General features: G+C 40.1%; 2 protein-coding genes across 7 annotated transcripts in view; one reads left to right on the forward strand and one right to left on the reverse strand.

Moving 5' to 3' along the window:
• The window catches only part of MRPL22 (mitochondrial ribosomal protein L22), a 29,770-nt gene extending 12,984 nt beyond the window's left edge, over positions 1-16,786 (reverse strand). The window contains exons 1-5 of the mRNA XM_044230723.1: positions 16,705-16,786; positions 16,580-16,622; positions 8,711-8,846; positions 1,933-1,998; positions 1,071-1,148 (exon numbers count right to left, since the gene is read on the reverse strand). Coding sequence (XP_044086658.1) covers positions 1,071-1,148; positions 1,933-1,998; positions 8,711-8,846; positions 16,580-16,622; positions 16,705-16,732 — 351 coding nt within the window. The 5' untranslated portion in view covers positions 16,733-16,786. The remainder of the gene's footprint in view (positions 1-1,070; positions 1,149-1,932; positions 1,999-8,710; positions 8,847-16,579; positions 16,623-16,704) is intronic.
• Positions 16,787-18,147: 1,361 nt separating this feature from the next.
• The window catches only part of GEMIN5 (gem nuclear organelle associated protein 5), a 42,128-nt gene continuing 33,444 nt past the window's right edge, over positions 18,148-26,831 (forward strand). For 4 of the 6 annotated variants that reach the window (XM_044230735.1, XM_044230740.1, XM_044230765.1 and 1 more), the window contains exons 1-8: positions 18,148-18,368; positions 19,178-19,338; positions 20,044-20,225; positions 22,992-23,143; positions 23,355-23,474; positions 24,831-24,963; positions 25,864-26,029; positions 26,513-26,725. In XM_044230735.1, coding sequence (XP_044086670.1) covers positions 18,203-18,368; positions 19,178-19,338; positions 20,044-20,225; positions 22,992-23,143; positions 23,355-23,474; positions 24,831-24,963; positions 25,864-26,029; positions 26,513-26,725 — 1,293 coding nt within the window. In that variant the 5' untranslated portion in view covers positions 18,148-18,202. The remainder of the gene's footprint in view (positions 18,369-19,177; positions 19,339-20,043; positions 20,226-22,991; positions 23,144-23,354; positions 23,475-24,830; positions 24,964-25,863; positions 26,030-26,512; positions 26,726-26,831) is intronic. The other 2 variants (XM_044230747.1, XM_044230755.1) reach the window with 1 other exon arrangement.

A 26,831-nucleotide genomic window follows, 5' to 3' on the forward strand; every position in this document is an offset into this window, starting at 1 on the left:
TTTTCTAAAGACTGTAACACTATGAAACTAGAAGTCAACCACAAGAAAAGATTTGGAAAGACCACAAATACGTGGAAGTTAAACAACATGCTACTAAACAATGAATGGGTCAATCAGAAAATCAAAGAAGAAATTTAAAAAACACAGGGAGAGAAATGAAAATGAACACACAACAGTCCAAAAACTTTGGGATGCAGCAAAAGCAGTCTTCAGAGAAAAGTATATAGCAATATAGGCCTACCTCAAGAAGCAAGAAAAATCCCCAATAAACAACTTAACCTTATACCTAAAGGAGTTAGAAAAAGAACAAACAATGACTAAAGCCAACAGAAGGAAGGGGATAATAGAAATCAGAGCAGAAACAAATGATACAGAAACTAAAAAAATAATAGAACAGATCAAAGAAACCAATAACTGGTTCTTGGAAAAATCAACATGACTGAACCTCAACAGAAAACAAAAAAACAAACCAACAAATGCCATGTGTCTAAAATGAGTCAGCACAAATGCCATTAGCACATTTGCACAAACTGATTCAGCTACATTCAGGTACATTCAGAGATGGAAGGGTCTTCAGAAATCTTTTAATCCAATTCCACCCAGTTTACAAATAAGAAAAATGGAACCAGACAGGTTAAGTGCTTTGCCCATCATCACATTAGAAACTGTCACAGAAAAGACAAGAATAGGTCTCCTGAGTCCCAAAAAGTGCTCTTTCCATCCAATTACGTATAAAATCATACGCTCTCAGTTATGGAACTGGCCAAAACAAACAAAAAATCAATCTTCTAAAAAAATCTATCAAGTCCCAAATCACTAAAACAAAGATTTATCATACAGATACAGTAAAAAATGAATGAATGTCTGGTGCAAATAAAAGCATCTCCAGAAAAAAAAAAAAAATATTTAAGGTACAACATTCCTAAGGTACAAGGACACTAATAAAACTGAGTGCCCTGAATCTGTATTATATGAACTATGCATTTACACCAAGGAGTTCAGGATTTAGGCTAAGCTTACTAACACCAGCAAGACAGCTATGCACTCCTTCCCCACATATCTTAATTTACCTCTTTAATTATCTGGGCCCCCTTTTTGTCATTGAATTCTAGTTGAGCCAAAGCCTGGTCAATGGACATTCCTCGTATCTAGAATTAAAGGGTAACAGACAAGAAAAGATAAATTAGTTTACAAAATCAAATCTCCCTTTGCAATGAGAAGAAAAGACTTACATAATACAAACAACTTCTAAGAATAGTTAACTAGTTATATGTCAATTATATCTCAATAAAAGTGGAGGGGGCACGATTTTAAAAATTAGAATAAAAATAGCTAACAAAACATAGGCAGAGAAGAAGAAAACAAGTTTGAGAAGGGATGCCACCCTCTTTAAGTCAAAAATCAAACTTAAATATTATAACCCTAACACCTCGATTATAAATGTTTTAGTAATACTGAGAGAGCAGACATAACAGAAATCACAGAGCGGCGAGCACCACATTAGGTGTGAAAGTCATCTTCTACAGGATAAGTGTATTTTATTTATCTGGGGCTTTGTCTTCTCTCACAGATTAGTTTTATTCTCCGAGGAAAAATCTTAAAAAGCAATGGTTTTGAAATAGGTTGAATTAACTTTTAAGATAAATGAGCTTGCTTCCTAGATTCTCTTGGCTTACAGATTCCTGATGCTTTTGGGCTAAATATCTATGTATCCAATGTGATTCGGTTTCTCAGAAGAAAGGTAAAAATTAAGCAAAATCACTCATCTCTGAGCAATCATTTGTGGATTACCTACCAACTGTCTAAACATGTAATTATATTCCTCACTTTTTGGAGAAATCAGGACAAATTTTTTCAGTTTTTTAAATCCTGGGGGAGAATTCATAGCTTCTTATTTCTTAAGTATTATATGGTAATGTCATTTTGGCTTACCAATTTTGCCAAATACCACATCTTATCTTTGCTGTATTTTATTTGCCTTCGACAATGGTAGATTTCCTTGCAAATAGGGAAAAGAAAAAAAAAAAGAAAAGTTAGCAAATTTATCAAAGTAACAGTAACGTACACTGTTAATAAACCTTTAACTTTTTATGCCTAATGAAAATGCTGCCACAAGAAATAAAAACACTAAGTTGTATTTTTCCCAAGTCTCATTATGTTAAAAAGATCATTAAGGCAGTGAAAATGGCTACTTGGTGCCAATATTTGCAACATTTCTATCCAGAGGAATAATAAAAGATCTAAATGAAAACATTAAGCTAGATAAAAGAACAAAAGAAAAGGTACAAGAAAAAAAGTTTCCTTTCAGTGGGGAAAATAAGAGAATATGGTGAAATGGACAAAATAACTGGTTTCACAGACACTGAGATATTTGGTCAAGAGCACAGGTCCTAGAATCAGACAGCCTGGGTCTAAATTCTAATTCTCTCATCTACTGGCTACAGAACCCAAGCTCTTTAACCTCTCTGCCTAAGTTTCCTCTTCCTTGAAATGAAGATAATAATACCAACCTCATAAAAATACACTGAGAATTAAAGAAAATAATCTATGTAAAGAAAGCATTTTGCAGTGCCTAGTACCTGGTAAGATCCTAGTAAATGCCAGTTTTTATTATCTTCTATTTAGAGTAGTAAGGACATCCCATTTCATTTTTTTAATCAATCATCGATTATACAATTTACAGTTAACAGAGTACTTTTCAAGCCGATTATCTCATTTGATCTAACTCTAGAGTTGGGAAAGAAAACACTTTATGATCCTTTTATAGGGGCACCTGGGTGGCTCAAGCACCAGACTCTTGGTTTCAGCTCAGGTCATGATCTCAAGGGTGGGATGGAGTCCCATGCTCGGCTCCACACTCAGTGCAAAGTCTGCTTGAGATTCTCTCTCTCTCCCTGTTCTTCCTCCCTCCTCTGGTCACTCACTCTCCTACTTTCCCTCAAATAAATAAACACATCTTTAAAAAAAAATCATTGAACATCTTATCAAAAACTAATGATGTACTGTATGTTGGCTAATTGGATTTAAATTAAAAATAATAATAATAATCCTTTCACAAAGTAAAAACCAGAAATAAAAAATCAGAAAAATCAAATGACTTATCTAAGACCACAAAGTTTGTGAGAGACAAAGCTGGAAGTCAAAGTGCCATACCAGAAGTATATGAAGTCTCTAACACAATGTCTGACAAGTGTATCTTTAAAGTTTCCCCATGATTATAAAACCCACATTCCTTCCACTACACCATATCACCCCTTTAAAACAATTAGAAAACATTTGTCATGGCAAACAATAGCAAAGAGACCTCAGAACTTTCTAACATTCTGACTCCTGCTGAAAATTCTCAAATGCCTTAGAAACAGCAGTTTCTCAAGTGGCCATCTTTTAATATGTAGCAGATTTCACTTCAGTTGCAATAGAAGCTGACAGGCTGAAAACTGTAGCAACAGCCCAATTACGTTTTCAGCAATAAAGTGTCCAAGGGAGCACTGGAGAAGAAAGAAGAACTGTCATGACTGATAATATTCATCTGCAAAAATTAATATACACAATAAAATCTTTTATATAGAAACCCTTCAATTCTTGGTTTCCCAAGATGGGCTACCTCCAAACATAAACTGTATATGATTATCTTCAAATTCTGTAAAAAAGATATTGTACTCCTGGAAGGCGCATGGGGAAAAAAGGAATCAAGTATTTACCCAAAAAGAAGAAAGTTATCCAATCATACTCTTTTAAAACAAAAAAGCTCAACATTTCCTTTAGGCAGGTGCAATGTCTAAAGGCATTTTCTAAAGATAAACCAGACAAACCTGTCATAGCAAATCAATCAAGTGGCAGAGCTGGAGGTCAAGAAATCCAGTTAAATGTCACTATTAACCAACTTATACAATAAATTAGATAAAGTTAGGATACAATATGCAAGGTAGTAATTCAAATGAAATAAAATTAAGCCTAAATTATGAAATGTCTAAACCAGTAAAGTAACCTTTAAAGAAACTTATTTTAAAAAGCATATAATAACTCCAATAATTTAAAAAAAAAAAAAGTGTCACCTAATGACACTAATGACCTAATGAGCTTGGGTGGCTCAGTCAGTTAAGTGTCCAATTTGTGATTTCAGCTCAGGTCACTATCTTAGTGTCAGAAGACTGAGCCTCATATGGGGCTCTGTGCTTGGCGTGGAGCCTGCTTGAGATTCTCTCTCCTCTCTCTGCCCCTTCCCCTACCCCACCTCCCCACTCCCACACTCTCTCTCAAAAAAAAAAGTGTCACCTAGGGGTGCCTAGACTTTAACTCAGTGGGTTAAAGTCTCTGCCTTCAGCTCAGGTCATGATCTCAGGGTCCTGGGATGGAGCCCCACATCCCCTCTCTCTCTGTCTGCCTCTCTGCCTACTTGTGATCTCTGTCAGTCAAATAAATAAATAAATAAATAAAATCTTCAGGGGAAAAGAGTGTCACCTAGTAAGAATCCAAACTAGGGCCTTATGGGATTCACATGACTTATAAGTATGACTTACTATCAGTATGTCAATCCATAAATTAAAAACATGCCTCCTACTGAAAGGGCTGTTCAAACAGTTTTGATATAGGCTCACTATATTTTTAGTTTATTTAACATAGCTTTCTTCATAGATATTGCAAAAGTAAACCCAAGCCCAAACTAACAAGGGCTGACTATTATGAATAAAGCCATTTAATTTCTCTCGGACTCATTTTCTTCACCATGATGAAGCCACAGGTAAGATAAAAGTCTACCTAGGTGGGATGCCTGGGTGGCTCAGTTGGTTAAGCGGCTGCCTTCGGCTCAGGTCATGATCCCAGCATCCTGTCGGGCTCCTTGCTCGGCAGGGAGCCTGCTTCTCCCTCTGCCTCTAGCCTGCCACTCTGTCTGCCTGTGCTTGCTCTCTCTCTCTCTCTCTCTCTAACAAATAAATAAAATCTTAAAAAAAAAAAAAAAAGTCTACATGGGATTCTATATTGTTTGGAAATTGGGGCTAGCTAAGTTGGGAAAATAATCTTAAAGATAATAGGAATGGCCTAAAACATACCTAAACTGGTGACATTCATTTTAACTTACTGCTATAGATTTACTCATGACTGATCCACTGTCCTTCTTTTTTAAAGATTTTATTTATTTACTTGAGAGAGAAATGAGAGAAAGAACATAAGCAGGAAGAGACAAAGGGAAAGGGAGAAGCAGGTCCCCGACAAACAGGGACCCCAATGTGGGGCTCAATTCCAGGACCCTGGGGTCAGGACCTGAGCCAAAGGCAGATGCTTAACCAACTAAGCCACCCAGGCGCCCCTGATCCACTCCACTTTAACTGTATATTTCAATGCTAAAAATCAGAATGAGTTAGAATGGTAAATATTACCTGACTCCTCCTGATTTTTTTTCTAAGATTTTATTTATTCATGAGACAGAGAGCACAAATCATGAAGAGGGGCAGAGGGGGAGAGAGAATCTTAAGCAGACAACTTCTGAGGGCAAAGTCTACTTCTGGGCTCAATCTCACATCCCTGAAGTCATTACCTGAGCCGAAACCAAGTGCTGGACATTTAACCACTGAGCCACCCAGGCGCCCCTGTCTGACCCCCTTCTAAATTAGAGATAAAACTAATTTTTAAAATGTTTGCAGTTAGCAGATTGGCAAGGTCACACTGCACATAATGACAGTATAAGAACCATGTGGCTAGGTGTGCAAACTACTCCATTTTTAAGCTAGTATTTAATGAAAGGCATTAATATTTCAATCGTAAAAGGTATAAATGATGTACCAAGTCAATTTAACAAGCACTATTTAAAGTCAGAAAATGTTAAAGTATTTTCTAAAAGTCAGTTTGTTCCCAAAAGGATTATTCACACAAACAAAATCTGTGATCTACTGTTAACTACCTGAATTTTGCCACTAGAAATTTATCCTGAAGTGCACTTAGTTTAATATTCAAAAAGACTAGTACTATAAATTCAAAAGTTTGCTTTTAGATTCTGGACTTGTCAAATGTTATGATTTCTTTCTCAATTAATATCTAAGTTCAAAGAGCTCAAGCAAGAAATAAAGAAAGCTCGTTAATAATAAATATTTTTCATGGGGCGCCTGGGTGGCTTAGTCGGTTGGGTGGCTCCTTCAGCTCAGATCGTGGTCTCAGGGTCCTGGGATCCAGCCCCGCATCCGGCTCCCTGCTCCGGGGAAAGGTTGCTTCTCCTTCTACCTCTGCCTGCTGCTCTGCCTACGTGTACTCTCTATCTCTGTGTCCAAAAAAAAAAAAAAAAAAAAAACTTAAAAAAATAGTAATAGGAAATATTTTATTTATATTTGTAGAAATGTGTAACTTTTCCTAAACTTTGGTTAATTATAAAATGGAATTAATACCTAACAGCACACATTCTGTCACAAATCTAATTTTTAAGTTCTGATGGAAAAATAAAATATGAAAGTTAGAAAGTTATTTGTTTAAACTATTAGCATCTCTATTCCCCCAATGACGGGGGAGCTCTTTAAATCAATAAATTAACTCCCTAAATAAGAAAAAAAAAAAAGAAAACATAAAACTGTACTAACTCAGACCAATACTTACAAATTGAATCCTAATGAAAGGCAAGCTGTCAAATCCATATAAAAACTAAGCAAATGACATTACTTAGATGATACTGATTATACGCCAGCCTTAAATCCCAAAGGCCTTTAAAAGATGTTTTCTGAAGTGAATGATTTATAATTAACACCACTGAATGTATTAATAAGTTATTAATTGATTAATTATTCTATTTTGAAGCACAATTTATTTTCTTAAGGATTCAAATGCTTCCATCTTGTTTATGGCTAGCATTACTTGTTTAAGCTTTTTAACAGATGCCTTTGTATTCTACAGCAAATTCACATTAAGCTAGAAATTAGTCTTGTATCTCAAACTAGAGCACTCACAAGCAGTTTGGAGAGGGTACAAGAATTCCAAGCAGCTAAAAATGAGATAAAACTCAGTATCTCTGGGGAGCCTCGGTGGCTCAGTGGGTTAAAGCCTCTGCCTTCAGCTCAGGTCATGATCCCAGGGTCCTGGGATGGAGCCCCACATCAGGCTCTCTGCTCAGCGGGGAGCCTGCTTCCTCCTCTCTCTCTGCCTGCTTCTCTGCCTACTTGTGATCTCCATCTGTCAAATAAATAAATAAAATCTTTAAAAAAACAAAACAAAACCTCAGTATCTCTGAAAGGAATCCAATGATTAAATTCAAACTAGACAAAAAAATCACAACTAAGTGTGTCTATATTCAAATTTAAGACTTTGGAAAACCAAATATACAATTTTAAACATAGTCAAGGATTTAAGTCATCTTTGCCAACTCCTCATGGTTCACTACCAATAATGCATTAGCAAGCCTCTTAAGGGTCAAAATCTGTCAGTATGTCTCAAGCTATTTTTTTTTATTCTAATAAAACTTTATTTTTTCAAACACAGCCACAGAGGCAGGACCTCATGTTGAACACACACAGACTTAATGGATTTTTTTTAATATAAAACAAAGTTTACGAAAAAATTTTTTCCACTTTTTGTATTTGTAATCCCATTAGCACAGGGACTTTGGCAGCAGGTGGGAGTGAAGGGCAGCTGGAGCTGCCACTGGGCAGTCACCGGGCACAGGAGGAGAGCACCAGCCTGGGAGTGGCTTCACTCACACACGCAGGAATACTCACCTACTGGTCAGCCACACCACACACACAACACAGATGCAGATGTCTACCCAGCGTCAACCACAGCCCTGTAAAGGTGTGCTCCACTCTGGGTAAGTCCAATATGTGAAAATTGAATAGTCAAAACAGCTAAAGTAGAGGGAGGTTGCTTGCTTTACAAAAGAAGCAATCACACAGGCTGCTTTTAAAATGGTCAGCAGTCCAAATGCATCGCAAAATAGCATCTGGCTTACACAGAACTGTTGGAACAGATCTACTGTGTAAAGCAAAATGAACCATTTCTTGAAAAGGCTTGTACCAGGGTCATGGGTGCTTAGACTGGGAAGCAAGATGACAGTTTCAACTAGTTTAACTTTCCAGATGTTAAAGTAATAGAATTCAAATATGGTATCTGTAGACCCTCTCCTCTAAGGACTGCACCCCTAGGGCTTTGGGGAAGCCAGAGTAGAGGCAGAAACTGCCCTCATTTCTTCAGCTTAGGGCTTGCAGAGATCCCACTGGCCTTGCCAGTGGCCTCCTAGAAGCTAGCACAGCCAATATGCAGCAGAGAGCCCAATGTCTCAAGCTATTAACTTAGTTACAGAGTTAAGGCCCCCAAACAGAGGGTTAAGTCAAGACAAACAAGTAAAACACAGACGATCTTTAAAAACTCCAAGAAGATAAATATAGAACGTCCTCTGCATCAATCTAATGATCACACAAATTGTGGTGTATTTTTTCCCTTTCTTCACGTAGGACAATAAATCAATGCTAGCCACGTAAGAGTAAGTGCTCTAAGAGATAATTTCTTAAAAAAAAAAAAAAGATTTCATTTCTTTTAGAGAGAGAAGGCATGCGCTCGAGGAAGAGAAGGTAGAGGGAAAGGGAGAAAGACTCTGAAGCAGACTCTGTACCACGCTGCACCATGCAGACTCAATCCCACAACCACGAGATTGACCTGAGCTGAAACCAAGAGCTGGATGCCCAAATGACTGAGCCACCCAGGCAACCCAAGAGATTATTTCTACCCACAAACTTACTGCTGGTCTCCGAGGTTCTCCAGGCAACTGTGGAGGATAAACAATTTTATTCTTCTTTTCCCATTTTCGAGAAATATCCAGAGACCCACTTGTATGGATATGTGATTGGGGTAACACATTATGAGATGAAAGAAGCCTGTAAAACAAAAGACACTCAGAGTCTTTTCCACAAATCTCCTGAACCACATCAGCTCCATTTTGATCCAAACTCTTTAAGGATCAAAGTGGAAACAGTCTAGATGTTCATTAACAGAGAACAATTTTACATAAAATACCATAAAGAACTAGTTCACTGAAAGCTAAGAGTAAAAACTTGATAACCAGCATAAGTCAAATAATAAACAGATATTAACTCAAGATCTCTTGCCCTGACTGGCCAAAAAATACCAGCTCTCTAATAAAAGCCAGCTAAGTCCTAAAACAGACTTTTCAGAAGCATACAGTAGATTCCTAACTTAACCTGTGGGATTCCCATTTTGTGGAGTAGGCAAGACAAATCACAGTATTTTGTAAACCCTAAGAAATTAATAGATAAAGCTGGCATCACATGCCTCCTGAGGAAAGAAATCCTTACCCACCATCCACAAAGTAGTCTTTCTGCAAGAAACAAACCTGAATTAATGGAGCTTCTAGATTCAATACAGGAAATGCAGAGACAGGGCGCCTGGGTGGCTCAGTGGGTTAAGCCGCTGCCTTCGGCTCAGGTCATGATCTCAGGATCCTGGGATCGAGTCCCACATCGGGCTCTCTGCTCAGCAGGGAGCCTGCTTCCTCCTCTCTCTCTCTGCCTGCCTCTCTGCCTACTTGTGATCTCTCTCTGTCAAATAAATAAATAAAATCTTTAAAAAAAAAAAAAAAAGGAAATGCAGAGACAGGGAACTTGTTAAACAATATGAGATGCATATACTCAGCAAAATCCAGGCTGTACAAATTCTACATGACAAACAGTCTACTTTCACCAACAAATAAACTACAAGGGGAAAAATAAAGAGCTAAATAAAGAACCTACTGATTAAGAGACTTAAAATATCAACTAATTTCAATATGTTGATTACAATTTTAAAAATACGACAGTTATTTAACCATTGGAAATTTGAACATTAACTGGCTATTTGATACTTTTTAACAAGATATATAGTGAAATATTTATGAATTAAATAATATGGTATCTGGGATTTGTTTCAAAATATGATGGGGGGGTGCCTGGGTGGCTCAGTGGGTTAAAGCCTCTGCCTTCGGCTCAGGTCATGATCTCAGGGTCCTGGGATGGAGCCCCACATCGGGCTCTCTGCTCAGCGGGGAGCCTGCTTCCTCTTCTCTCTCTCTGCCTGCTTGTGATCTGTCAAATAATAAATAAAATCTTAAAATATATACATATATATGGGAGATAGTAGGGGCCATAGATAAAACAAGATTGGCCATGAGTTGAAGCTGGTTGATAAGTTCATCATATTACCTACTTCCCCCAATTGGCAGGGGGCGGTCTTTAAATGTCTGGATATATCCAAATAACACACAGACTTGGGGGTTTCCCTGCTGTGCAGAATACAGAGTCTAAATTCCTAGTAAGACACAGAAGACCTTTTCTAATCTAACCCTGGCCATCTTGGTTCATTCACCTTATGGGCTGGCCACACAAACTTTCCTTGTTCTCTGAACAAACCACATACTTTCATATCTTTTTTTTTTTTTTCATACTTTCATATCTTTATACTTTTTATTATATTGATTTTTCCTCAATCATCATCTCCTGAATGAAACGCTTATCCTGTTTTAAGTTCCAGCTCAAATGTCACCTGAATGCAAGGCATGGACTGATCCCTTCTCCCAGACAACCAACCATTCTCCCCACTAGCTTCGTACTCTGTTCTTGCCAGTCATGCAGCAGCAAGTTGGGACTATGGTACTAGAAGGTGGCTGTAGAAGAATGAGTTCCTGTAGTAAATGTGCATCTGAGCATACTGAGGGCAAGTATACCATCCTCTGTAATCTAGCACGAAGGACAATATCCGGCACATGGATACCAAGTAAATATTCAACCCAGACTTAAATATTCAAAATTGTTGTAAACTAGCAGATTTTCACACAATTTATGCAACTGGATAATACACTTAGCAAGGCCTTTGTTTTTAGTTTTTACAGCATTCAGACTAAAAAGAATTTTTTTATAAGATTTATTTATTTCATAGAGAGAGAGAAGGCAAGCAAGTGTGAGCAGGGGGGAGGAGCAGAGGAAGAGAGAGAATCCCGAAGCAGACACCCCCCTGAGTAGGGAGCAGAATCACCCAGGCTCCCTCACACTAAAGAACTTTAAAGATCTATTTTCCTGGGGCACCTGTGTGGCTCAGTGGGTTAAAGCCTCTGCCTGCAGCTCTAGTCATGATCCCAGGGTCCTGGGATCGAGCCCCACATCCAGCTCTCTGCTCAGCGGGGAACCTGCTTCCCCCCTCTCTCTCTGCCTGCTTCTCTGCCTACTTGTGATCTTTGTCTGTCAAATAAATAAATATAATCTTCTTTAAAAAAATCTATTTTCCTCCTAGCTCATTTCTCCTGCTCTACCTCAAGTTCACCATTTTACATCCTGATATTAAGATCAGTACCATCAAAATACTTGACAAAACCCTTGCCGTCCACATTTAGGTTTCGCTATTTTAACTGAAAAGCACAAGACTAGGATACATGATGTTAGCAGAATTTCCTTAAAAAACAAAACAAAACAAAACTATAAGCCAAGGGATGAGAACAGAGACTGTGGAATCAAGTAAACCGGAGTCTAAATCTTTTTTTTTTTTTAATTTAGTTTCTTTTCAGTGTAACAGATTTCATCGTTTATGCACCACACCCAGTGTTCCATGCAATCCGTGCCCTCCATAATACCCACCAACAGGCTCCCCCAACCTCCCACCTCCCTCCCCTTCAAAACCCTGAGACTGTTTTTCGGAGTCCATAGTCTCTCATGGTTCATCTCCCTCTTCAATTAACCTGAGTCTAAATCTTAACTCTAATATGATATAAATGACCTTAAGGAAGTCACGTAACTTTACAGAGCTCAGTTTTCTCATTGGTAAATGGAATAATAACCATAATTACCTCACAAGCTTCTTAAGGAGCTCAAATAAGATACTTTAAGTAAAATACTTAACCTGACACTTAAAAGGGCTCAATAAAATTGATGTTATTACTTTTAGAATGAGAAGAATAATGCCCACTTTATTCTGTCGCTGGTGGATAAATAATTAATGTACTGCACCCTAGAGTGCCCAGCACATGATAAACGCTGATTAATATTTATTTTAAATTAGACCCTCTGAAGAGTTCCTCTCTCCTGTTCTCTAGAAAACTAAACACTGTAAACTTTATATTACACAATTTCAAACCTTCTTCTCAAGTTTGTAATCATGACTGCTTGCTTCTATGCTGCTGTAATTCAGGGGTACACTAAGTTCATCAACTCTTTGGGCCTCCAGTTTTTTATGAAAAGCGGAATTGGAGTACATCATCTCTAGGGGCTCTCTGAACCTTAATTCTATCTTTTATCTCATGGTTGACACAGGATTACAGGAACACAAATCCCTTGGCTTCTATTTAATTCTTCTTCAATGAAATCAGTTACACCAACCAGTCTGAAAAAATGCTCAAGGGTAAGACCTGTGCTTTCTGTATCCATCATATATAGCACAGTGTCTTATACTCAAATCAATACACATTCAATGAATTAAATATGGTGCTTAATAAATTAAATACATTATGACTAAATAACGACAAAGATGTCTAAATACCTACAATACTTTCAGGGCTCAACTGGCTCATAAAATGAATTATCAAGCAAATACTAAACAACTATAATCAAATTAAAGTATTACTCCAGGGGCACCTGGGTGGCTCAGTGGGTTAAGCCTCTGCCTTCAGCTCAGGTCATGATCTCGGGGTCCTGGGATCAAGCCCGGCATCAAGCGAGTTCTCTGCTCAGCAGGGAGCCTTCTTCCCTTTCCCTCTCTGCCTGCCTCTCTGCCTACTTGTGATCTCTCTCTGTCAAATAAGTAACTAAAATCTTTAAAAAAAAAAAATTACTCCACACACAGCACTTAATTCAGGAGTGTATTAAATCAAAAGCTCTCTCCTGATCGACTGTTGGAATAATACCAATTAAAGCAGAAAATGAAGAAATTATAAAGTATATCAAAAATCTTTAATTCAACGCTTAACTACCTAATTCAAAACCTACAACTTTTAAGACCTTTTTAAGTAAGAAATACCATGAAGACTCACTAGAGAAAATGAACTCACGAAAAGGAAATTTGTGGAATTAACAAAGGAGAACCTGAGTTACTGCTGAAATCCATTTCCTTCTGTAAAATTTTTTCCAACAAATATTAAATTTTAAGTCTGCCTAGCATCCTAGTTCATTGTTGGCATTCTAAAGAATCAAAACTAGTTAAAACATTTTTTAAAAAATGAAAGGCATCCAGGACTAACTTTTAGTTAACTTTCATTTTGAAAGTCAAGTATCATTACTGATATTTATTATATCCTTTCATTTATTGGGAAGTTCAAGTCCTTTTAGCTTCAGGAAGGTAGACCTGAACCAACTCTCCGAAGTCCCTGTATATACATGCTGTGTGTACACATAGGTGCCCACACTGTGATGAGACTGTCAGACCTCAAACAGAAAGTGGTGGTAAAGGTGCCTGGGGGGTTCAGTGAGTTAAAGCCTCTGCCTTCAGCTCGGGTCAAAGATCCCAGGCTCCTGGGATCGAGCCCACATCGGCTCTCTGCTCAGCAGGGAGCCTGCTTCCTTCTCTCTCTCTCTCTCTCTCTCTCTCTCTCTGCCTCTCTGCCTACTTGTGATCTCTATCTGTCAAATAAATGAATAAAATTTAAAAAAATAATAAAGTAGGTGGTATACTGAGACTAGCATATGAGCTTCCTTACTCCTGTTATTCTCATGTCTTCCATCTACCAATATTTAAGGATTCAGTTTGAGTGTCACTTTTCAAATTCTTCCCATAGTCATTAGACATGGAAAAGTTGCAGACACAAAGCCAACTTTAGGATTAAAAATTCAGATAAAACAGTATCTGAGTTTCTAAAGTCACAACATGAGGGGCACCCAGGTGGCTCAATCGCTTAAGCATCTGCTTTCAACTCAGATCATGACCCCAGGGTCCTGGGATCTAGTCCCACATCAGGCTTCCCGCTTGGCACGGAGTCTGCTTCTCCCTCTGCCTGCCACCCCACCACAGCTCATACCCACGTGCTCGCTCTCTCTCTCTCTCTCTCTACCAAATAAATAAAAAAATTTTTTTAAAGTCACAATTTGAGAAATAATACTTCCTATCTATTGCTCAAAGTTCATTTTGAACTTTAGTACAAGGTACACCCAAATCCCAAGTGAAGATAATACTGGTCTCTGGCTCAACATGAGAATATCATGTTATTGTTATTACATGCACCAGGTAAAAAAATTCTTCGTTTTCAATTTACTTCAGCTAACATTAAGTTAATCGCACACTTGAGAGTGAAATAAAAGAACATTCTCTATCTTGCCTCAGTTAGAATCTAAAATAAAGGACTGAAGTGATACATGTATTATCATAACTCAATATAATTTCATTTTGTGAAAGTCAAGGACAAGAGTTTAGCAAACAAACCAAAAAAAAAAAAAGAAAGAAATTCCAGCAACTTTGAACCATGACAAACTCAGAAGTTTCTCAGCCTCTCTAATATTTACATTTTGGGCCAGATCATTCTTTGTTGTGGGGACTGTACTGTGTCTTGGATGTTTAGTAAAATTCCTCACTTCTAGCCACTAAATGTCAATAGCACCCTCTGCCTGAGTTGTGACAACCAAAAATGTCTCCAGACATTGCCAAATGTCTCTGGGGCTGAAGGTAATGGATGGAGGCAAAATTGCCCCCAGATGAAAGTCATTATTAGCTAAAGTGACAGGAAAAAGGGGGGTGGGGAAGGGCAGACAAGGGATTTTGCAGACTAAGGAGCATGAATTCTCTGTTCCAAAAGGTTCTTGTCATGTCATGGTTAATAAGCCAGATTTTCAGGGAGCCTGGGTGGCTCAGTCAGTGAAGTGTCTGACTCTTGATTTAGGCTTAGGTCATGATGTGAAGGTCCTGATATCAAGCCCCACCTCCAGCTCCATGCACCATGGGCAGTCTGCTTGGGATTTACTTTCCTCCTCCCTCTTCCTCTGCCCCTCCCATCTCTCTCTAAAATAAATAAATAAATATTTTAAAAAAGAAAGTCCAGAATACAGATTCATGAAAGTATATAATTTCAGGGCTAAAAAGAGCCTTAGGGATTATTCAGCAAAATCCTGTATTACATAGATAAAAAGACTGAAGACAAAGTGCTTAAGTTGCTTGCTCAGCGCTGCCAAGTGTAAGTCAGTGCAGGACAGTTTAAGCCAACAAACATTAACAAAATATTCACTTTGTGCAAGATCCTAACCTGGAACTATAAAGAGAAACGAGAACTGTTCATACTTATCCAGGGTATACAAGCTGGTAAAGGGCACAAAAACATAACATGAAGCCACTATTCGAGACACATGTGCTAAAAGAAGAGATTTTCTTTCCTTTCCAGTGAGATCTGAGATTATCTACATATGAACAGGGTTTAAATAATTAGAACTCATATTATAGACAGGAAGTGAAGGCACAGCATGAAACCCAAGAAGCAAATAAATAACAGCATATTCAGGTGAAGTATGTAAATTAGCATAGCTAGGATGGAATAATAAGAGACAATCTTAAAAAAAAAAAAAAAAAAAAAAAGCAAAGTATAGACAAATCCTAAGGGGCGCTGCCTCCTATTTTCTTCTCTAGCCCACCTCCTGGGTCTCCTGACCAAATAACTGGAAACAGAGCTAAATATAATGTGAACTCAGTAACAATGTGTAATGATTAAAAACAGTAATGGCAGTTAGAATTTAGAATGGAATTGTTACATGCCATACACAATACTAAACACTTAATATGCATTACCTCATTTAATCCTCATAAAAAATCTTTGACATAGGTACTCATATTACTCTCCTAGCATATGTAAGTACTAAAACTTAGGAGAAGTAACTTTTCCGAAATCATACAGTTTAAAAAGTGGATACACACCCAACTTATCTGTCCCGGAAGCCTATGAACTAAACCAAAATAAATTCCAACAAATGTGCCGATCAGATCATTTATACTCAGAATCAATCTCCAACTATCAATAGCTGTACTGCATAAGAGGGTAAGAGGGACGAGAAGGTGACAGATAAAGACTCCTTGACAGTTCTAACTTAACTGCATTCCCTAACCTTAAAAAAAACGCATTTGTCCTGAGGTCTAAGAATGCTCTAGAGAATACAGTATAAAGCTTTAAAACTTCCAGTGATTCGGGGAGACTTAGGAAAGTCATTTTACTCTTCAATTTCCTTGTCGGAAAAATGGGCCCATCAATACCTACATTATGTAAGATATTATGAGAATGAGATGATGCATAAAAAGCGTTTAACACAATGCCAGAGACGTTGTAAAGCGCGGTGATCTACAGCACAGTCCCTGCTCAGGGAAGCAAGTAACCAGAGAGGTAACTGGAAAGGTCGGACGCTCCCAACACGGTTGGGAGAGTGTAACCATGTTCAGAGATTATTTAGAGATGAGATTTACGACGTCCCCAAACAAGGTATCCTGATTCCCTCAGAGCTACGGCGATGGAATGATGGAGTGACCAAGCAGAGACTGCCTATCTCGTTCGCTTCCCCAGCCCCGGAGCCTCAATGCCGTGGGTGGCACATTGGCGCCCAGTAATTAACTGACAAACTGGGAAGAAGGCCTTGAGCCCTCTGAAACTCCGATGTGAAAGACTTACCCTAAGGCCAGCTTCCCCCTCAGATTCTGCATCCATAATGTACCTGAAACATTAACACAAGTGGTCAATTCAGACTCCCACCTCCACTCCCCTCTACCGCGCCTAAACCACTAAGAAATCCCTACCCATACGTTCCAGCACGGACGCCGCCATCTTTCTGCCCCCGCTCTACGGGAGCCTCCGAGTTCAAGCACTGTCTGGACAAAGCGCATGCGCAGTCCTCAATTTGCCCTCCCCCGCTGGAGAGGCCGCAGTATTTACACCCGGGATGCTGTCATGGAGACCGCGAACACACCGCCTGCGCTTTGGGCGTGATACGGCCAGCCTTGCATGGGAATGAATGACTTTAAGAAAGCCCAAAACTAGTGAGTTTCCGGACATTCATCGAGATGAAGAAAGATTGAGAAACCTCACCTCACAAATGGCCGGAAAGATTATAGAAAAGAGACGGTGAACCAGCCACCTAACCTGGGTGGGCCTCAGTTTTCTTCTCAACAAAACAGAAATAACTATCCCTACAACACAGGCTGGTTGTGAAGATCACTAGAGATCGTGTGGAAAGCTCTACAAAGTACAAACAGCTCAAACACAAAGTATGATTACTAATTCCCATATTAATCTCCAAGCTGACCTCCAAGAGATAAATTAATACTCATCGGCAACTTGCTACCATATATGCCCGGCAGGCGTTTCACTAAATCTATGTATTCCTCGTAGCAATCCAACAAGGCATGGATTATCATCTTCCTTCAAATGAGGAAACAGATTAGGATAGATTAAAGTCTCTCCAACAACTGGCAAAACCACTAATTCAATCTGGGGCTGGATGCCTCCAAAATTGGTGCTCCTACCCACAGCCAAAATACATACTTGACCTCTCTACATAAGGACGGCCATTCACATACCCTATGCAAACAAGCAATACAGGAGTAGGAGAGTGCAAGCGCAAAATCTGAAACTTCCATTCCCTTTCCTCCACTGCAGTTAACCACATACAATTCCCTTCACAGAGTTGGCACTCAATCAACAGTCACTCTGCTCTGCTCCTCTTCGAATAGTAAGACTTCAGAGCCAGAATTTCCACCCAAACTAACTTTCTTTCCTTTTGATTTGATTCGAACTTTTATCTTTTTGTTAACTGGCTTGTTGTAGATGCTTTGAATGAATCTCTAGAGCTGGCAAAGTGCCCTGGCACATAGCGTTCAAAAATAGTTGATGGGATAGTGGTTGAACAGGTCCAAAAATAAAACGTTTGCGCGGGGCGGTGACTCCACTAGTCTAAGCCCTTAATTATGTACTTTGCTGTAGGACCTGAGAATGCCTAACCCCGGGCTAGGCTCAGGTTGCACCAGACCTTCTGGCCGCGGTAGGCTGGGAGGCAGAGCCCAGCGCTCGCGACTGCCTCCCTCCCAGTCAGCCGGCGGCGGGGCGGGGGGACGGAATGGGGGGTAGAGAGAGCGCGCAGAGCTCGCGGTGTGGCCTGGACCTCGGCGCGCGCCGTAGCGGCGGGCCCGGCGAGGCGGGGCTCCGAGCCAACCCCGCCCCCTTCCCGGCTACGGCGTGGGGCTGCGAACGGTCTGTCCCTGTGGTTCATCCTTGGTTCATCTCTACTGGCCTGTGATCATGGGACAGGATCCGCGCACGCTGCCGCCCTCTCCTAACTGGTACTGCGCCCGATGCAGCGATGCCGTGCCCGGGGGCCTCTTCGGCTTCGCAGCGCGGACCTCTGTCTTTCTTGTCCGCGTGGGCCCGAGCGCCGGCGCGATCCCTGGGACGCCCCCATTTCGAGGTAACCCCCCACCTCTGGGCTCCGGCCTTCCTGCCCTTCTGGGTTCGCCTGAGGCGCCCGGTCGGCTTTTCTAGCTACCTTTCTCTACAGATGGGCAAACTGAGGCCCAGGTAGGCAGAATGATCTGCTCACAATCATTACTACGCCGAGGTGCGTCCCCGTCTCCAGGATTGAGCTACACCACGTTGTGGCTGAGCGGTCCCGCCTCCTGGCGCTCTCAACGTAGGATAGATAGCTCGCTCACCGAAGTTACGCCTTTGTAGACTCAGGCATTTAAAACGTCTGTGGCCTCCCTCCCCAACGCAGCGCGCGCGGGCCCCCGCGAGCCTTTCTGGGTTTAGGGGCTGCCTACAGCTTCCAGGCCCTAAAGCAAGATCCTGGAAATACATACTTGTTTCTGTAAGACGAATGAGTTGAGCCAGATGCTTTCATGCTCCAAAGTAGGTTTGATTAAACTTTGGGATATGGCAAGCCAGGTATTTATTCTTTCCCAAATGACCTCTGGCCATATCTAAACAAGAATCACTTTTACATTCTTCATTTGAGCCACTCCTTAGCCTGTGAACTGTGAACATCAAGGGATATCAGCAGCATTTTACGGTTGAAAAGAGTGAGGCTCAAGGAGATAAAATGACTGGGCTGAAGTCTTGTGGCAGAGCCAGAACCAGCACTTGGAATTTCTGATTGTGAGTGCCTGGATACTTTTTGTAATACCACGGGATAAGTGAGGTCCCACTCATCTAACTACAGTATGATTCTGCCAGGAATTATAGGTAGCACTCTAACCTGAATTCTTGTTTTGCTTGAAGTCATAGGGGAGTTGGTGGGACACACCGAAAGGGTCTCTGGCTTCACATTTTCTCATCACCCGGGTCAGTACAACCTCTGTGCCACCAGCTCTGATGATGGAACTGTGAAAATCTGGGATGTAGAGACAAAAGCAGTTGTGACAGAACACGCACTCCATCAGGTATCATGGCTTACTGGTTTCTCAGACCATTACTGTCTATCTGCTGGGGGTTCTCTTGTTTCAAGTATGCTAGCTCATCTGTGCAAGTTAGCTTTTATAATCATGTTCCTTAACTGCATGACAAACGCTATATTGTAAGATGCCTCAAAACTTTTTTGGAAGAAGATACATATAAACCGGAGGTCAGCAAAATACAGTGCTGCCTGTTTTTGCAAACTGCTTTATTGGAATACAGCCACAGTCGTTCTTAAGTATTGGCTGCTTGGATACTAAAACAGCAGAGATGAGTAGAGGTACCAGAGATAGTATGGCTGACAAAATCTAAAATGTCTGCTCTCTGGTTCTTTACGTGAAAAAGACTTCCTGATGTAAACTGTAAATGAGTGAATGAAACTTCTTTTTAAATCAGGCAATTACTTGATAAACCTGCCTTTTGAGAGAATGTAGAAAAGGGAAAGACTCAGTTAATCTTAATAAGAACTTTGCATTAAGCTATTAAAGGAAGGAATGTTTTTAAATGGTTCTTTGATCCTTAGGAGGGTAAATTCTTCTTCCATTTGGTTCATGTACGTTTGGTATTACAAGTGGCATTGGTAGTATTTATTAAGTACCTATCAATGTGCCTAGTATTGTACAGGTTAAAAACAAAGTAAAAATTTAGTACTGACAAATGAGAAGCGAATGTATTTTTTTCTTGTTTTAAAGCATACAATATCAGCATTGCATTGGTCTCCTCAAGTAAAGGATTTAATAGTATCTGGAGATGAAAAGGGAGTAGTTTTCTGTTACTGGCTTAACAGAAATGACAGCCAGCACCACTTTATAGAACCCAGGACAATTTTCTGTCTTACTTGCTCACCTCATCATGAAGATTTAGTAGCCATTGGGTAAGTACTGTATCATCTCTTCCAGTAGTTTATTTTAATGAGCATATTTGCATTTGCTTTATCTTCTCCTGTCCCCTTCATTCCTCAGAGGAAGCCATTTATAGGTATTAACCACTCCCTGAGCCCTTGGTAACATTTATTCCTGTGACTTCCAGGCCCTTACCATCTCTCTCACTTTCTGTTTTTATTTCTTTAGTTTCTACAACAATGTACTTTCCTCATTCTTCACATCTGACTTCTTCAGTCAGCCTCCAAATGTAGGAAATACTCTCATTCCCCCTTTTCCTCCCTCAGATACTTGCTCTTAGAGATAACATTTACTCCCCGAGTGTCAGAGAACTCTGCTCCGTCCCAGTTCTCAGCCCTCCGTCTGGATGGGGAGAACGGTCTGGCATTGGGCTCTCTGCCTCCACCTCCATCACCAAGGGGATGTTTCACATAAACTACCCAAACAAGCACACCCCCCTTTCCCTCACCACTCCATCTACTTCTCTCCCAACGATGTCTTTTCACTCTAGTTTGAAGATTGGACATAAGCTCTAGAATGTTGGAGGAGAAAGTCTGGCTGGAGTGGATTCAAGAAACTGGGGGTACAGTAGTCAAGATACACGTGGAGACTTTTGTTTGTTGTATAAATGTGCATAGACAGGAAGCCAGAGGAGGTACATGGGAGTCCAGGGAATATTAAATAGAAGATAATAAAGGCATGTTTTTATATTGATGGAAGAGGAAGAGCTGGTTGCACAGATAGTGATCAAGACAGCAGTGATATTGAGAAGTCAAGAGGGGACTGGCTCCAGATCACAAGTAGAAAGGACAAGTGAGAATATGGAAACAGGTGCAGGTACGTTTGTTGATCTGATTGTAGGAGGAGGGTGTTTCATTCTGATGGCTTCTGATTTTCTCCATGAGGCATAAATCAGAAAAGGTAGAGTCAAGGTCAAAGTGGGGCTGGGATACATGCAAGAAGATGTGAAAATAATCATCTCAGAGAATAGGAAAACGAGCTTACTGAGGGAGAGTCCAGTGGTCCCTGTTGAGTGTGAAGCTTTATATCAAAGTCATGAATTCAAAATAAACTTCAGACTTCTTGAGAAAGGGTGTGGTTGGATTTGACAAAGTTTGGTGTTTTGTGGAGTAAATACCTCTGAAAGAGACAGGACAAAGGAGCTAAGGGTGTTTTTAAAGGAATGATTATAATGGTGGATGGTGAAATCTGCGGCATGAGGAGAAGGAGAGGAAGACAGGTGTGGGTACGTAACAATGAAAACGGGAGGGGTCGTGGATCAGTGGTCTGCTGGTGAAGTGGGAGTGCTAGAGAGGAAGCAGATTGGGTGGTAGGCAGGGATCAGAGAAGGTTGAATCAAAGTGACCTTGAAACATGAGCAAGAATTCACAAGAAAAGAAGAAATCTTTCAAGTAGAAGGAACTGCACATTCAGACACAGGATGGAATCAGAACGATTTGTTTTTAGAGGATCTTCAAAATGGTGATCATTCCCTGAAGGGCTGATTAAAATTGCAGAACAGCTTGATCACTTGACTGTTAGGTTGCAAAACTTGATGGTTTTTGAAGTCCACTCCTGCAGAGATTGATATATGATTTTATTCCTTTAAATAAAGCTATAATGGGGGGGAAATGTTTTTAATAAAAGGAGAAAAATAAGTAGAGCTGTAATGGTGTGTTTCCCTACAGAACCATCTAGCACGTAGGAAATGTAAATAGGTACAGCCACTTTGGAGAGCACTTGTTCACTTTCTAGGAAAGTGAAGATAGACACATCTTACATTTTGGCACTTCCACTACTGTGCATCAAATCTGAAATTGTCGTAAGTGTGCTTAAGATTATTAATGGCATTTTTGTTTGGTTTTGTTTGTAATAGCCAAAAACAGAACCCCTCCAAAAGAAAAATTGAATAGACTTGTGCCATATTCACACAACGGAGCGCTGTCCAATCGTATAGTGACTGACCGGGAACCAGGGTCACACGCATTAGCGTGGGTGACTAACAATAAGTGAAAAATAACAAGCTACAGAAAAACAGACTGCATGACACCATTTGTATGAAGTTTTAAAATAAACAGAATCATTTTCCATCATCTTTGGGAATGCAGACAAAGAAAGGCTAGGAATGACAGAACAGAAAATTCACAAATTTTCGCAAATAAACAAATTCTCCAGTTTACCTCTGGAGAAGAGAGGGAGCAAGGTTTGATTGGGGTGGGATGTACAAAGGACTTCAACCACAGGGTAATTGGAGGTTTTTTTTTTCCTTAAGCGGGTTGGTGGACTACTTTATGTGTATAAAGTACTTCGTCTTTTTTGTTTAAAAAGCTATTCAAATTTCTCAGTGTCCTCTGAATTAAAAAAAAAAAAAGAAAAAGTGGGGGGGAAGGCAGGGAGAGAGGTGTAAGTGTGTTAGGACAAATTTATTTCTAGTCAGAGGGCTTGCTGGGCGCCACAAATAACCATTCTTCTGGGAGGTCCCTTTGAACACTTTGAACTGTATGCCAGGCAACGTATACATTATTACTTAGTGCCAAGAGTTTGATTGGAGGGGCAGGGAGATCCATGTGTTAGAACCATACCAGGAAACAGAAAATGAACATTTTGGAAAAGGGACAAAACAAGATTATTTCTTGCTTTTTTCCCCTTCTCCCTCACCCAAATACACTTACCTTTTAGAGTGCACAGTGATAGCTCCTAATCCAAAATGTTTACTGTTCTGTCTTCATTTTTCAATGTTTCTAACTCTTGTTTTTTAGCTACAAGGATGGCATAGTGGTTATAATTGACATCAGTAAGAAAGGAGAAGTTATTCACAGGCTTCGAGGCCATGATGATGAGATCCACTCCATAGCCTGGTGTCCCCTGCCTGGTGAAGACTGTTTATCCATAAATCAGGAGGAAAATTCAGGTAGAGATAATTTAAGAAGGTCAAGTACTCCTCAGACTTAAAGAACAATGTGGGTTAAACTGTATCATTTGAATTATATGTAAAACTTCAGGTTTTACAGATCAGATCTATTGACATAATAGCTAAGTTTCAGGAACCTTGCAAACTAGTTTTTCTTTGACAAGTTCACGTTTCATACAAATTAAAAATAAAACGGCCATCTCTACCCTAGAAGAACCTGAAATTCCCAACGGTAAAGTTATAGAACAAACTCCAGTAACAAAAGGCTGCTACTTAGCCACTGGAAGCAAAGATCAGACCATTCGAATCTGGAGCTGCTCTAGAGGCCGAGGTAAGACTGATGTTTGAGATTTCTTTTGTGATATAACCTACAGTGATTGGTAGAAGTAGAAACTTTTTTTACTGTGTCTTGTTATCCTAAGGGTGTGTCATCATCTGCAAGAAGGCAGTTCTTTACTTTTTCTATCCAGAAAGTTGCTCCTCCCAGTCTGACTTTGGTTTTGGAGATGAGGGTTTCTGTCCTAGAAGGGGCACCACAGAGAAGGCAAGATGTCCGTTATAAGGATAGGAATATTCCAACTTAGCATGGTCTGGATCAGAGAAATGGAAAAGAGCTAGAGGTTTTAATGCACAAATTCAGGATAAATAATCTATACCTAGTGTAAAAGCACATGTTTAAATGTTAAGGCTTAGTTTATCCAAACTACAGGGACCTTCAGTCCTTCAGTTTCCCAACCTTCTCTCTTTGAACAGAACTTTCACCTTTAATTTACAAATTGAGAGGAACTCCAGGCAGAGTGGTCTTGACCTTTATAGTGAAAATCGAGCCTTTCTCTTTATAGCAGTCTTCTTTCTCCACTTTATTTAAAAACCATGAAGGTTAGCCAAGTGCACTAATGCATATAAAGCAAACAACACAGTACTGGCACATAGTTATAGCTTAGTCAGTGGTAACGAATAGGGTAATTCTGGAAAACAGAATTTTTTAAAGAATTGTGGGCTGCTTTTGGGCATACTATAGCTGATCCTCCCAAGTGGGGACAACATTAGGCCAGGAATCCCTCCAGAAGGGCCTCTAAGCCTATGGAAATCTTGATACAACGGTTTTCGATTCTAGTCATGCAGCAAAATCACCTGGAGAGTTTTTGGAAAATGTGGGTGCCTGGACCCCACCTCAGATCTACTGAATCAGAATCTCTAGGAGTTGGGCCCTCACATATATATTTTTAGAGGCTCCACCAGTGAGTCGTTCTGATATATAATAGGGATGAAGGACCACTGGTGAGTAGCCTGTTGGGGGTGGAGGGACTTCCCACGTTGACCGCCATATTTGCCCCTTTTGTTGGCTTTCTTGCCAACTAGAAGAAGGAATCCCACTCTCGGTCCTGCCAACTTTGGAGAATCTGGAGTTGTGTTACCCCCTGGGTTCACAGTTCAGTTGAAACCTCATTTTCCCAGACAGACAATATTCTTAATGTGCTTAGGTTGCCAGAACAGCCTGTGAAAGCTTGTCTCACTTAAATTAGACTGTGTTAAAACCCTGTATAACATTTCCATGAGCAAATGAAGTCTGAATTCTAAGTAACCAAACTAACAGACTTCTAAATCGCAAACTATGTTGTGAATTGCTGGGGACTTACGTTGTTTCACTGTTTTGAGCACCCTCTGACCTTCTTTTAATCTGCAGGGGTGATGATTTTGAAATTGCCCTTTCTCAAGAGAAGAGGAGGGGGTATAGACCCGACTGTTAAAGAACGCCTTTGGTTGACACTCCACTGGCCTAAGGACCAACCAACACAGCTGGTATCCAGCTGTTTTGGGTAAGTGTTTTTTTGGTCACACTCTCTGACATACTTTATTTTCCACTCTAGCTTGAGGAATTTGTAGGCTTCTCTTTCTAGACAAGATGGAAAAAGCAATAGTTAAGGCTTTTATTACCATGGGCCATTTGTAATAGAAAAACCATGAGACAAATTCCTATGCCTTCTTTAATAACAGTGCTGAGAAAGAAAATCCAGTAAGCATAGCCTGGTGGTTCAGAGCATGAACTCTGAAGTCAGGCAGAACTACATTTCAGAATCAGTCTCTTATCTTCTATGTGTTCATGAGCATGACCCTTTACTCTGAGCTTCAATTGCTTTATATGAAAAAGAGGGAGCTTACAGGATTTCCTGTCTCTTAGGGTGATTATAAGCCATTCACTGAACAAAACGTTTTGGGTACTGGCTTCTAGCCGCAGACAAGGAAGGGCCCTGCTTTTAAATGAAATGAGTTAAAGCATATAAAAATCCTCCGCCCACCCAAAAAATGTTGGTCTTGGCCCTACTCTCCCACACTGCCCCCCAAAAGAGAGAGTATGTCTTAAAGCTCCAGGGCTGTGTAAATTATGATGGCATTTTACAATTAAAGCTGTTAGGAAAGTCTGCTGCAAAGGTAATACAGTACATTCGTGTCTTTCAGAAGAAACATAGGGAATTACTTACTCTTCCTACCTCAGTCTTCTCAAGTGGCTAGAGTCCCTTCTCCACGGTCAGTGGCTCCTTGTCTTGTGTGGGTTCTTTCTGAGCTATTTTGTGCATATTGCAGGATATGCGGTTTCTTCTCCTTAAAAGAACAGTTAGCAGATCATTTTGCAACAGAGGGCCCCTACGCCCTGTCCCTAAATCACTTGTTTTCAGATCATTTATGAAAGAGAACTCGTGCTTGTTTTTCCTTCACAGAGGCGAGTTGTTACTATGGGATCTCACTCAGTCTTGGAGACGGAAATATACCCTCTTTAGTGCTTCATCAGAAGGGCAGAATCATTCAAGAATTGTATTTAACTTATGCCCTTTACAAACTGAGGATGACAAACAGCTGCTGCTTTCTACATCAATGGACAGAGACGTAAGAACTGCTTATTTTGCATTCAGCATTGTAGAGCAGTGATTTAGGACTTGGATGGGATTAGAGGGCTTTTCAAACCATCCATCAGTTCTCATGCCCCACCTTAGACCCTTCCAGTGTCCAGAGACCACCTTCATTTTTAGTTAGGGTTCGCCAAGTGAGGCAATTACCAATACTATAATACCGTAGAATGGAAACGCCAGTGGATTCTGGGATGTGGGAGCCCTGGGTCTGGTTTATTCATTGTGTGACCCTAAATTCGCTTGACATCACTGGGAATAAATGTATTCTAAGGTCCCTTTGAGCTCTACAACTTACTCCTCTTTTTTTAATCTAAGAGGTACTTTTTCCACTACCTACTGGAATAGTTAAATTACATTATTCTTACCCATTCTTGGAGTCCATCCAATTTGAGATGTTAAGTCTTTTTCCAGTTTCTCTGATCTTTTTTTATATTTAGACCCTAACCCTTGATCTTTTCAGGTAAAATGTTGGGACATGGCCACCCTTGAGTGCTGCTGGACCCTACCTTCCCTCGGTGGGTTTGCCTATAAACTAGCTTTCTCTCCTGTGGACATGGGCTGTTTGGCCATAGGCGTTGGGGATGGCATGATCCGCGTATGGAATACACTGTCCATCAAGAACAACTACGATGTGAAAAATTTTTGGCAGGGTGTCAAGTCCAAGGTTACAGCGGTAAGGGTGATTTCTTTGAGCTTACTCTGAACTTCTTTCAAATAAGTAATTCTTGTAGTAAGAAATTAAAAATGATCTGGATGTGCATTCATAGAAGATATATTTA

Source organism: Neovison vison, chromosome 1, assembly GCF_020171115.1.
Source record: "Neovison vison isolate M4711 chromosome 1, ASM_NN_V1, whole genome shotgun sequence".
NCBI lineage: Eukaryota > Metazoa > Chordata > Mammalia > Carnivora > Mustelidae > Neogale > Neogale vison.